Source organism: Neoarius graeffei, chromosome 9 (assembly GCF_027579695.1).
Source record: "Neoarius graeffei isolate fNeoGra1 chromosome 9, fNeoGra1.pri, whole genome shotgun sequence".
In the NCBI taxonomy this organism is placed as follows: domain Eukaryota; kingdom Metazoa; phylum Chordata; class Actinopteri; order Siluriformes; family Ariidae; genus Neoarius; species Neoarius graeffei.
This window is the reverse complement of record NC_083577.1, coordinates 21,096,517-21,109,131: the sequence shown is the minus strand read 5'-3', so window position 1 is coordinate 21,109,131 and position 12,615 is coordinate 21,096,517. Positions and strand designations below refer to the sequence as shown.

At 38.3% G+C, this 12,615-nt stretch overlaps 1 protein-coding gene across 1 annotated transcript in view; it reads left to right on the top strand.

Annotated features, from left to right (window-relative positions):
- Positions 1–12,615, top strand: part of LOC132892116 (dynein axonemal heavy chain 7-like) — a 184,258-nt gene that overhangs the window by 27,507 nt on the left and 144,136 nt on the right. The window contains exons 2-4 of the mRNA XM_060930515.1: positions 3,669–3,737; positions 3,834–3,930; positions 9,537–9,672. Coding sequence (XP_060786498.1) covers positions 3,669–3,737; positions 3,834–3,930; positions 9,537–9,672 — 302 coding nt within the window. The remainder of the gene's footprint in view (positions 1–3,668; positions 3,738–3,833; positions 3,931–9,536; positions 9,673–12,615) is intronic.

Below are 12,615 nucleotides of genomic sequence, written 5' to 3'. Positions count from 1 at the left end.
GGACAGTTTGCCATCATTGATGGAATAATGGATTCTGAATTATACCAGGGTCATTCCGTGCCAACTCACCTAAGGGTCCCCACATCACCGTCTCAGATTTTGCTCAAAAAATTCTATAATCAAGAATCATATGTTTGTACCACACATGCAAAATATTAGCTCCCAATTCATTGTAGTTTTGGAACTACTGGCCTTTGAAATTTTGATGTCAAAATACCACATGACGAAATGGCTCTTTCCCCAACTTCAGAGACCCATAACTTTTTATTGCAGCTATCTAGACAGTTGTGTTTGCAGATTCTTACTGAATGATACCCACTCTTTTCAAATCTGTTGTCAGAAAGCCTCTGAAGGACATACGTTTTGCATAATGGGAAGCCAAAAATGACGTTTTGGCCAAAATCACATAAAATTCATTAAAACTCTAGGGGGCATAGTAGAAATATGAAGCTAGTTAGATTTTTTTCCTCACTACATAGTATTTGTAGGGTTGTTATCTGTTCACAGAAACATATTTTGCCATGAAATTTCAATTCCTGAATTTACAAAAAAAATTTTAACATCTTACGTCCTTTCCGAGGGGGCTAAAATAGGGCATTTTCGCCATCTTATTTGGTCATGTGGCTAGGGGTTTAGGATCTTCAAATTTTTTGTGAAGATGCTCTCATATAAGATGTAACTACTCCCTGATTTTTTTTAACAAACGCCCCTTGCTTCATATTTTAATAATTTTTTTTGTACATGGACAGTTTCATCATTTTTCACTTTTTTCCACATTCAGAACTCTGTAACTCTAAATTGGAAGATTCCTACTAGCAGCTATTTCAGATTTACATACACTGACACACAAATTTTCATATTTTAGTAGTTGTATGCCCAAGAAATTCATATTTTTCTTTCTATTGGGACCTAAAAACAGCTATTTGGCCAAAAATGACAAAAACGCTGGGCAGCTTTTAATAAACAAGGGAATAATAAAGGGGTGTTTTGCACACAAATTAAGGCTTATAAGAACCTAATCTAGGCATACACATTTCCTGAACAACTTTTTCTGTATTGTATATTATTTTTTGCAATTAGAAAATTTTAGGTATAATTGCAATTTTTGTTGAATATCCTTGGAAAATATAGAAAAATAACAACAAAATTCTGGAGTAGTATTTTTTATATACTTCAAGGTTGTGTAAGCACAAAACATTTAGCAATGAGGTTTTATTTACATATTAACACATTCAATGATCCATGATCATGATGTTGAAAAACATCACAAGATTTGTACATAATTTAAAGTCAAATATGGGCATCCGTGATAATGGGTAATTCATTCACAGGCAGTACAGTTTCATGTGATGTGCTAAGACACTCATAAACTGTCATCTAGTAGTACATAAGTTAAAACTTAAGTCTTTCACAAGTTTGAAGTCATCCTCTGTTAGTTGGTAATGGCGTCCCCCACTTTTTATGTTTGGGGCCTCTACCACACAAAGGACATGAAGCAAAGGCACCCAACATTCATCTTTCCTGCTTTGTGGTGGCCATGAGAATGTGTTGCCTCGTCCTTGTCTCATGAAATTGACATACACATCATTTTCTTCTTCATTTCTGGTGACAATATTTCCAATGTACCATTTTCTGTCATAAACACAGGCAATATATTTGCCTGGCTGGTACATATTTGGTGCAGATTGGGACATTTGGCTTGGGGCCTGTAACTGGGACTGTAAAACTGGTGTGGTTTCAGGTCCTATGTCCACTACCGATGATGGTACCACATCAGAAGAAACCCTTCTCATCTCCAGCTGAGTGGGTGCAATTGGGCAGAAGCTGTGATGAGATCTTGTTCCAGGATAGAAAAAGTCACCACATCTTTAATTTATGAGGAAAATAGCCCATTCCCTCCAGAACTTGAAAAATATCAAGTCAACATTTTTGTCATTTTTGGCCAAATAGCTGTTTTTAGGTCCCAATAGAAAGAAAAATATGAATTTCTTGGGCAGACTACTACTAAAATATGAAAATTTGTATGTCAGTGTATGTAAATCTGAAATAGCTGCTAGTAGGAATTTTCCAATGTAGAGTTACAGAGTTCTGAATGTGGAAAAAAGTGAAAAATGATGAAACTGTCAATGTACAAAAAAAATTATTAAAATATGAAGCAAGGGGCGTTTGTTAAAAAAAAATCAGGGAGTAGTTACATCTTATATGAGAGCATCTTCACAAAAAACTAGAAGATCCTAAACCCCTAGCCACATTAACAAATAAGATGGCAAAAATGCCCTATTTTAGCCCCCTCGGAAAGGACGTAAGATGTTAAAAAAATTTTTAAAAATTCAGGAATATAATTTTCATCGCAAAATATGTTTCTGTGAACAGATAACAACCCTACAATTACTATGTAATGAGGAAAAAAATCTAACTAGTTTCATATTTCTACTAGGCCCCTTTGAGTTTTAATGAATTTTAAGCGATTTTGGCCAAAATGCCATTTTTGGCTTCCTATTATGCAAAAAGTATGTCCTTCAGAGGCTTTCTGGCAACAGATTTGAAAAGAGTGGGTATCATTCAGTAAGAATCTGCACACACAACTTTCTAGATAGCTGCAATAAAAAGTTATGGGTCTCTGAAGTTGGGGAAAGAGCCAATTTCGACATGTGGTGTTTTGACATCAATATTTCAAAGGCCTGTAGTTCCAAAACTACAACATAATTGGGGGCTAATATTTTGCATGTGTGGTACAAACATATGATTCTTGATTAGAGAATTTTTTGAGTAAAATCTGAGACGGTGATGTGGGGGAGTTCCTGAAATTTAGGTGAGTTGGCACGGAATGACCCACCAGCGAATTCTAAAGGAAAATGTCAGGACATCTGTCCATGAACTGAATCTCAAGAGAAGGTGGGTCATGCAGCAAGACAATGACCCTAAGCACACAAGTCATTCTACCAAAGAATGGTTAAAGAAGAATAAAGTTAATGTTTTGGAATGGCCAAGTCAAAGTCCTGACCTTAATCCAATTGAAATGTTGTGGAAGGATCTGAATCGAGCAGTTCATGTGAGGAAACCCACCAACATCCCTGAGTTGAAGTTGTTCTATACAGAGGAATGGGCTAAAATTCCTCCAAGCCGGTGTGCAGGACTGATCAATGGTTACTGGAAATGTTTAGTTGCAGTTATTGCTGCACAAGGGGGTCACACCAGATACTGAAAGCAAAGGTTCACATACTTTTGCCACTCACAGATATGTAATATTGGATCATTTTCCTCAATAAATAAATGACCAAGTATAATATTTTTGTCTCATTTGTTTAACTGGGTTCTCTTTATCTACTTTTAGGACTTGCGTGAAAACCTGATGATGTTTTAGGTCATATTTATGCAGAAATATAGAAAATTCTAAAGGGTTCACAAACTTTCAAGCACCACTGTAGGTGGGCCTCAAGGCAGAAAAAGTTGAGAACCCCTGGTCTAGATAATGGATGGATGGATGGATGGATGGATGGATGGATGGATGGATGGATAATATAAAAACATAAGGAAAGAAGGAATCCCACTTGGTCACATTTGGACTGCAATCATTATTTCATTCTCTACATTGTAAACTTTTGTTTTATAGATAGAAATAAATCAGTATGTGCATTATTCTAACAAAGAACCTTCTATTTGAACAGAGAGAAAAGAGTTCAGGGGATAAACAACTCTTTGCATCCCCAGAGAGTTCCTTGCCACAACATCCAATGGTAAGTGATAAATGAGAGCAAAATTCACAATAGCAGTATACTTGAGGTGTTTGTGAGAACTGTTAATCTCTCGCATGAATGGCTTGTGTCCCTCAGATTTGTGAGAAGCCTAAGTGGCAGGATGCAAAACCAAGATTTGCCCTCCTGGACGACACAGAAAACAGAGGACCTGAAGTGTTCACTTGGATTCCCAGTAAGGGACAGGGCATTCTTTTTTAAATGGATCCATAACATCCTCCTCACACAACGTGATTAAATCCTGGTCTAATTTATTTAATATATAACTTTCTGTCCAAAAGTTCTGTTTGTGTCAAAATAACCTATTGTATGGTGGTGCTTGAAAGTTTGTGAACCCTTTAGAATTTTCTATATTTCTGCAAAAATATTACCTAAAACATCAGTATGTGCATTATTCTAACAAAGAACAAAGATTTTCACACAAATCCTAAAAGTAGATAAAGAGAACCCAGTTAAACAAATGAGACAAAAATATTATCCTTGGTCATTTATTTATTGAGGAAAATGATCCAATATTACATATCTGTGAGTGGCAAAAGTATGTGAACCTTTGCTTTCAGTATCTGGTGTGACCCCCTTGTGCAGCAATAACTACAACTAAACATTTCCGGTAACTGTTGATCAGTCCCGCACACCGGCTTGGAGGAATTTTAGCCCATTCTTCCATACAGAACAGCTTCAACTCTGGGATGTTGGTGGGTTTTCTCACATTAACTGCTTGCTACAGGTCCTTCCACAACATTTCGATTGGATTAAGGTCAGGACTTTGACTTGGCCATTCCAAAACATGAACTTTATTCTTCTTTAACCATTCTTTGGAAGAACGACTTGTGTGTTTAGGGTTGTTGTCTTGCTGCATGACCCACCTTCTCTTGACATTCAGTTCATGGACAGATGTCCTGACATTTTCCTTTAGAATTCGCTGGTATAATTCAGAATTCATTGTCCCATCAATGATGGCAAGCTGTCCTGGGCCAGATGCAGCAAAACAGGCCCCAACCATGATACTACCACCACCATGTTTCACAGATGGGATAAGGTTCTTATGCTGGAATGTGGTGTTTTCCTTCCTCCAAACATAATGCTTCTCATTTAAACCAGAAAGTTCTATTTTGGTCTCATCTGCCCACAAAACATTTTTCCAATAGCCTTCTGGCTTGTCCACGTGATCTTTAGCAAACTGCAGACGTGCAGCAATGTTCTTTTCGGAGAGCTGTGGCTTTCTCCTTGCAACCCTGCCATGCACACCATTGTTGTTCAGTGTTGAGCCCTGCACTCCCGCGGGAGTCCCGCGGGACCCGACGCAAAGCAGTGCGGCGTGGGACAAATTTTGAAAGCTCATTGCGGGCGCGGGCGGGAGGGGGAGTGCACAATGCAGGAGCAGGCGGGAGAGGTGATATGCTGCAGTCCCGCTAACTAAAAACGTGTTTAAAATAAAATGTATAAATTATTAATGTATGTCTATCATATATAATTTGTGCTGGATATTTTATTTGGCATTAATAAAAACATTTTAAGATGCCTAAATTTGCGGATGTGGTCTAATCTCGCGTACGTTTCCGATTCCTTTCCGCTCTTCCGTGTTTGAGATCTCCGATCATGGCAGAAGAGCAGAGCTCCTCTAGTGAAGCTCACAGTGCTTCAGAAGTAAGTACTGCTTTAAAAAGAGGTACATTTACCGTTAAAAAGTCAAGAGTCCTGAAATCAGACATTTGGAAATCGTTCTCACTCGTGTACGACGCAGAGGGAAATCAGCTGCCCTTTGCTTGTTGTGATAAGTGCCAAAAGGTTCTGACATACGGCCATAAATCCATTAAAAAGATTGTTCAATTTAAAGTGAGAAATAGACAGTGTATAATCTGAGGAGCTGGTTGTGGTTGCGCAACACTTCATATGAGAGGAGAATGAAATTGCGGTTGGAATCATAACGCCACAGACTCGGAAGTGGGAGTGCAAGTGCGCAAAGCGAGAGCTGTCAATCAAAGCGAGAGCTGTCAATCATGAGCGCATGCAGCGCTCAACTTGGAATTTGTCAGCAGAATGTCAGAGTCTAAACAATAAACTTACAATAAACCTAACAATGCCACCTATAAATACACAACATGTAGATCTACATAACGTTATCTGTGCCATCTCACAGCAGTTTGCTTAGCTATTTTTAATCAGGGCAAATAGCCTTATAGCCAAAACTAGTATATGATGCTTTAATTTATGGAAATACCTTTTGTTTACACGTGATTTCCAAATGAGGGGTATTGCAATTTTTTATTAGTCTAAATGAACATCTACACCAAGTTGCAAGCATCAGGGGAAGATTATGGACGCACCAAATTTGGCTTAACGGTCATTTAATGGTGAAATGTCGTTCGCACTGTCAGCCAACTTCGGGTTGTTTCTCTGAATTCCGACAATAAACGAGACCATCCGAACACATCTGAAAACATCGTGGTTTGAACTGTGTTGGTTCAAATCAACTTGGTTCAGACCAAGTTGGTACTACAGCTTTGGGAAACAGTCGTTTTTTGGATGTTAGTTAGTTCAAACTTGCATCGTACCATATTGGTTTAATGCTAACTTGGTTGGTTGTTTGGGAAACACACCCGTGAACGTGAGCTGTAGATATTTATGCTCAAATCCACTCAAAGTATGGGCTCCTGTCTCCTATTTAAAACATTTAGTGCATTATGAAGCACAAAATACGACAAGGGAAACCCCGAACTGTTGAATAACTGAAATTGTATATCAGGCAAGAATGAGACAACATTTCTCTTTCAAAACTACAGCAATTGGTCTCCTCAGTTCCCAAATATTTACAGAGTGTTGTTTAAAGTAGAGGTGATGCAACACAGTGGTAAACATGCCCCTGTCCCAACTTTTTATCTCACCCAGGACAGAGTCCACCAGGGGGCGAGGTATTGTTTTCGGTTGGTTTTCTTTGTTTCTTTGTTTTTTTGTTAACAATATTACAGGAAAACAGCTGGATCAATCTTCATGAAACTTTCAGGATAGATGGGCATTGGTCTCAAATACAACCTTCAATATTTTGAGGGTCATCCGGTCAAGGTCACCAAAAAGGTCAAAATTATTTTTGTTGTGGCTACTGCCTCATATAGAGGTGCTAGCCACTACGTCATTGTGCTGTAAGAGTGTAACAGTCACGCACTGCACATGCGCATGTTCCGATTAAAATGGCCGGTAAGTGTATACAATTGGGTTCACCATTCGAAATAAATGGACTAAACTAAAGAAATCGTTTTCAGACATGTTTATGCTTATTACAGAGGGAAAGCGCGTTCCACTGAGCTCTAGCACCGGGACATAAGAGTTTGGGTCATGGCGACAGCGTGTGTATGTCAGCCTCGGTTCGGAGGTTTTAGTTTTGAAAACCGTAAGAGGTAAGAGTAGAATAATATAAAATACAGACACTTGGTATATTTTACTTATGCAATTTTTAAATTGTTCATTTTTGGATTACGCTTCATTTTTGTGGATACTGCCTCATAGAGTAAATTTATATATGCTATATTTACTGTATGGACATGGTATCAGAAAACAATTTTATTTATAAGCAGTAACCACATGTACAACCCCGATTCCAAAAAAGTTGGGACAAAGTACAAATTGTAAATAAAAACGGAATGCAATGATGTGGAAGTTTCAAAATTGCATATTTTATTCAGAATAGAACATAGATGACATATCAAATGTTTAAACTGAGAAAATGTATCATTTAAAGAGAAAAATTAGGTGATTTTTAAATTTCATGACAACAACACCTCAAAGTTGGGACAAGGCCATGTTTACCACTGTGAGACATCCCCTTTTCTCTTTACAACAGTCTGTAAACGTCTGGGGACTGAGGAGACAAGTTGCTCAAGTTTAGGGATAGGAATGTTAACCCATTCTTGTCTAATGTAGGATTCTAGTTGCTCAGCTGTCTTAGGTCTTTTTTGTTGTATCTTCCATTTTATGATGCGCCAAATGTTTTCTATGGGTGAAAGATCTGGACTGCAGGCTGGCCAGTTCAGTACCCGGACCCTTCTTCTACGCAGCCATGATGCTGTAATTGATGCAGTATGTGGTTTGGCATTGTCATGTTGGAAAATGCAAGGTCTTCCCTGAAAGAGACGTCGTCTGGATGGGAGCATATGTTGCTCTAGAACCTGGATATACCTTTCAGCATTGATGGTGTCTTTCCAGATGTGTAAGCTGCCCATGCCACACGCACTAATGCAACCCCATACCATCAGAGATGCAGGCTTCTGAACTGAGCGCTGATAACAACTTGGGCCGTCCTTCTACTCTTTAGTCCGAATGACACGGTGTCTCTGATTTCCATAAAGAACTTCAAATTTTGATTCGTCTGACCACAGAACAGTTTTCCACTTTGCCACAGTCCATTTTAAATGAGCCTTGGCCCAGAGAAGACGTCTGCGCTTCTGGATCATGTTTAGATACGGCTTCTTCTTTGAACTACAGAGTTTTAGCTGGCAACGGCGGATGGCACGGTGAATTGTGTTCACAGATAATGCTCTCTGGAAATATTCCTGAGCCCATTTTGTGATTTCCGATACAGAAGCATGCCTGTATGTGATGCAGTGCCATCTAAGGGCCCGAAGATCACGGGCACCCAGTATGGTTTTCCGGCCTTGACCCTTACGCACAGAGATTCTTCCAGATTCTCTGAATCTTTTGATGATATTATGCACTGTAGATAATGATATGTTCAAACTCTTTGCAATTTTACACTGTTGAACTCCTTTCTGATATTGCTCCACTATTTGTCGGCGCAGAATTAGGGGGATTGGTGATCCTCTTCCCATCTGTACTTCTGAGAGCCACTGCCACTCCAAGATGCTCTTTTTATACCCAGTCATGTTAATGACCTATTGCCAATTGACCTAATGAGTTGCAATTTGTTCCTCCAGCTGTTCCTTTTTTGTACCTTTAACTTTTCCAGCCTCTTATTGCCTCTGTTCCAACTTTTTTGAGATGTGTTGCTGTCATGAAATTTCAAATGAGCCAATATTTGGCATGAAATTTCAAAATGTCTCACTTTCAACATTTGATATGTTGTCTATGTTCTACTGTGAATACAATATCAGTTTTTGAGATTTGTAAATTATTGCATTCCATTTTTATTTACAATTTGTACTTTGTCCCAACTTTTTTGGAATTGGGGTTGTACCCATAGGGTACCTATTTTTTTTTTTTTGCAATAACTTTCTTCATATTCATCATAAGTGCTACTGGGCGAGGTTTGTTTTGCCTGGCAACACTTGTTTGAAATGTGTTGCTGACATCAAATTCAAAATTAGCATATATTTTTTTCAAAAAACAATAAAATTTCTCAGTTTCAACATCTGATATGTTATCTTTGTATTATTTTCAATGAAATATAGGGTTTCCAACATTTGCAAATGATCACATTCTGTTTTTATTTACAGTTTACACATCGTCCCAACTTTTTTGGAATTGGGGTTATGAGATGCATCAGCATTAGAAAGTCTTTTGCACTTTATGCTGTGATCAACATGCATATGCAAGTACAAAGGAAAATGTACTGATGGAAATTTTTCTTTGGTTTGGCTTACGCAAACATTTCCAGACAACTTTATGAAAGGATTGATCGATGAGGCTCGTTGTTTGCTTCCATAAAAACACTTCTATAAAGCACTCAAAATAGTGACTTCATCTGTTTATATTGCTACTGATAGAGATAATGACCTCTTGGATTATGTTAAAATCAGTTTTACAGTTGATTGCTCCCTTTCTTTCCAGGTGCGCCTCTCAGACAGAGCACACGGCACAGCCAGGAGATACGCAGCACAGCCAGAGCATCAGAGTCCTTCAGACGATATCTGCAGTCCAAAAAAGATCACGAGGAACTTCGTAGGACTGTCATCCGCATACTCACGTGGGTGCCTTTTTTTTTTTTTTTTCAAATTCAGTTGTCAGCACCTGGCATCATCAAGTTCTTGATGGTTATTTATAGCTTTGCACTGTGTTCAGAAATTATTGTAAAGAAGAAATTATGTAAAATAACCTTGTATGGGGGCAAGGTTACACTATGAAAATGGCAAGATAATATTGTGTTTAAAAAGTAAACTCAAAACATTTGTCATGTTATCGTGTTTTGGGTTCTAAGGATATAAAAAGACACTAGGACCCTTGAGGTAGCATGCATAAAGGATACCACTTATATTAATCATGCTCGTGTTACAGAACACTAAAAACTAAAACTGAAAGACACACACACACCAGCAATTAGACACAAATGTGATTGCCACTTGCCTTCCCCGGCCTCATTCTCCATTCACAAACTGGCGCTTGACCATGCCCCCGCTGCCACATCATGATTTTTTTTTTTTTTTGCTTAGAATGGAAATTCTCACAATTATTTGAATATCAGATTTGTAATATTTATTTAATTTTTACTTTACAGTAGCAGAGCATAGTATAGCTATGTATCTCTAGTGGATGTTTGTGAATTATTTGCATTATTTAATATTTATTGGCAGTAACTCTAATCCTGAGCAATAATAACTTCTATCTAGTATAAAACTTTAATCATATCAGTGTGCCAAGAGCACAGGGTTTTCTCCAAAAGTCAAAAGGAAACCAGCAATGTTAAAGGCTGGTGAAACAATTCATTTCTGTTTTTCTGCCTAAACAGCCTCGTATAGGCAAAAATTGGGCTTGGTGTGTCATGTTTTTGTACATGTTGTTTCTGTAATGTTTCACAGGCAGCTATTAAGTGAGACATTCATACATTTAGTCATTGTATGGTTAGTAACTGGGAATTTATTATTGATGTGTGAGTGAACAATCAGGTTCCAATCTTTACTCAAGCATATATTGATTTATTTGATTTTGTAAAACTATAGAAAGTGGACAGGAAACGCATAAGAAAAATATTTATCGCTTCAGGGTAGAATACGTATATACTCAAATAGTTGTACTCATAAGAAATCAAACAAAGAACTCATTCATCTCATCTCATTTTCTTCCGCTTATCTGGGGCCGGGTCATGGAGGCAGCAGTCTGAGTATGGAAGCCCAAACTTCCCTCACCCCAGATACCTCGGCCAGCTCCTCGGGAAGAACACCGAGGCGTTCCCAGGCTAGCCGAGAGACATAGTCCCTCCAGTGTGTCCTGGGTCTTCCCTGGGGCCTCCTCTATTCAGTTCAATTAATTTTATAGTGCTTTTAACAACGGACTTTGTCATCTTTACAAAGGGGTGGCATGATGGTGCAGTGGTTTACACTGTCGCTTCACAGCAAGAAGGTTCTGGGTGGCTGGCGGGGACCTTTCTGTGTGGAGTTTGCATGTTGTCTGTGTGGGTTTCCTCCAGATGCTCCAGTTTCCCCCAAAGACATGCATTTAGGTTAACTGGCTACTCTAAATTGCCCATAGTTGGGAATGGTTGTTTCCTAAGTCTGGAAATGGGAGGGTTGCAGCAGGAAGGGCATCCGGCGTAAAACTATGCTCCAATTAATATGACATGGATCAGTAGGGTCCACATGGCAGTAACCCCACACATGTAAGTGGGACAAGCTGGAATAAGTGAGTGAGATTGTCATCTTTACAAAGCAGCTTTACAGAAATCTGGATATAAGACTTTTATTTATATCAAATCCAGAGGTGATCGTGGCAAGGAAAAACTCCCTGAGAAGACATGAGGAACCCAGCCTCATTTACATGTGATTACAATCGGAAGTCCAAGGCAACGTATCTCATAAACACTTGACCACCGGACAATGAAATGTGTATCTTTATTTGCATAAGAGAGATGGGTTTTTATCCAGTGCTTATTTTTAATTTGCTTTTTAAAAAATACCATGGGATTATTTACTAACATATTTTACTGAAAATATACATGACCGTTTCATATAAAACTAGTTAAAACAGTTTTATTAATCCACTAGCTTGTTGGATATGTGACAGTTGTAACCAGACAACTGTTTAACATCAAAGTTTGAAATATCAGGATTGCAGCTTGAGCCCTTGGAGTTCATATGTCTCATTCAGTCGAGGAGAATGTCTTCCAGTAGGTTTTTTGCTGAAGGTTTTTATCCTGCTGTTTTTTTCATTGCGGGTAACATATTTTTGCATTGTATGCTTTTTTTGACTGAACAATTTCTTACTCTGCACAGTTGTGAAAACATAATTATTGTGTAATTCATTAGCAATTATGAGCATCTTTCCTTAGTTTTAGATAATCTAAACCTACTGTGGATCGATATCGATTAGTTCTTATGTCCGATAATATTCGATCATGACTATACAGTAATGATGTAAAATGAAGGTGCTGGTTCACTGCTGTCCACCAGGCACCCAGCAGAGTCACACCATAATAAATGTCGTGGTGTTGCTTCTGGCACATGGCATGTGGTGTCAAAGAAAGGAATTAATGTATTCGTAAATGTGATGCATAGCTCATTCCTGGTATCACTGTCACAAGACAATGCAGCAATTTATTGAGGTGAAATGCACAACACTACATAATTCAATGGTTCATATGCTATAATATTTTTTTATTTTATTCAAGTTGATTTTGTGCTTTTACAAATATTTTGCTCAAGAGCTCTGCTTTTAGGCAGGGACTAAATATTTATATTAAGTTTCTTGTGTCAAACTGAAGTTATCAACTGTTCAATGACGGACACCTATGATGGAGGTGTAAACTTTTCTTTGCAATTGCTGGCTTAAGGCTATCCAAGTAAAAACATCCACAGCCAGCTTTAAGGTGCTGTGTGGGACCATCCACAGTAATCTCAAGGTGATCTTTAGACTATCCATGTGGGGAAATCTTCCAGTTATCCTGTTTTCCAGTTAACTGGATCACATAATATCAAAA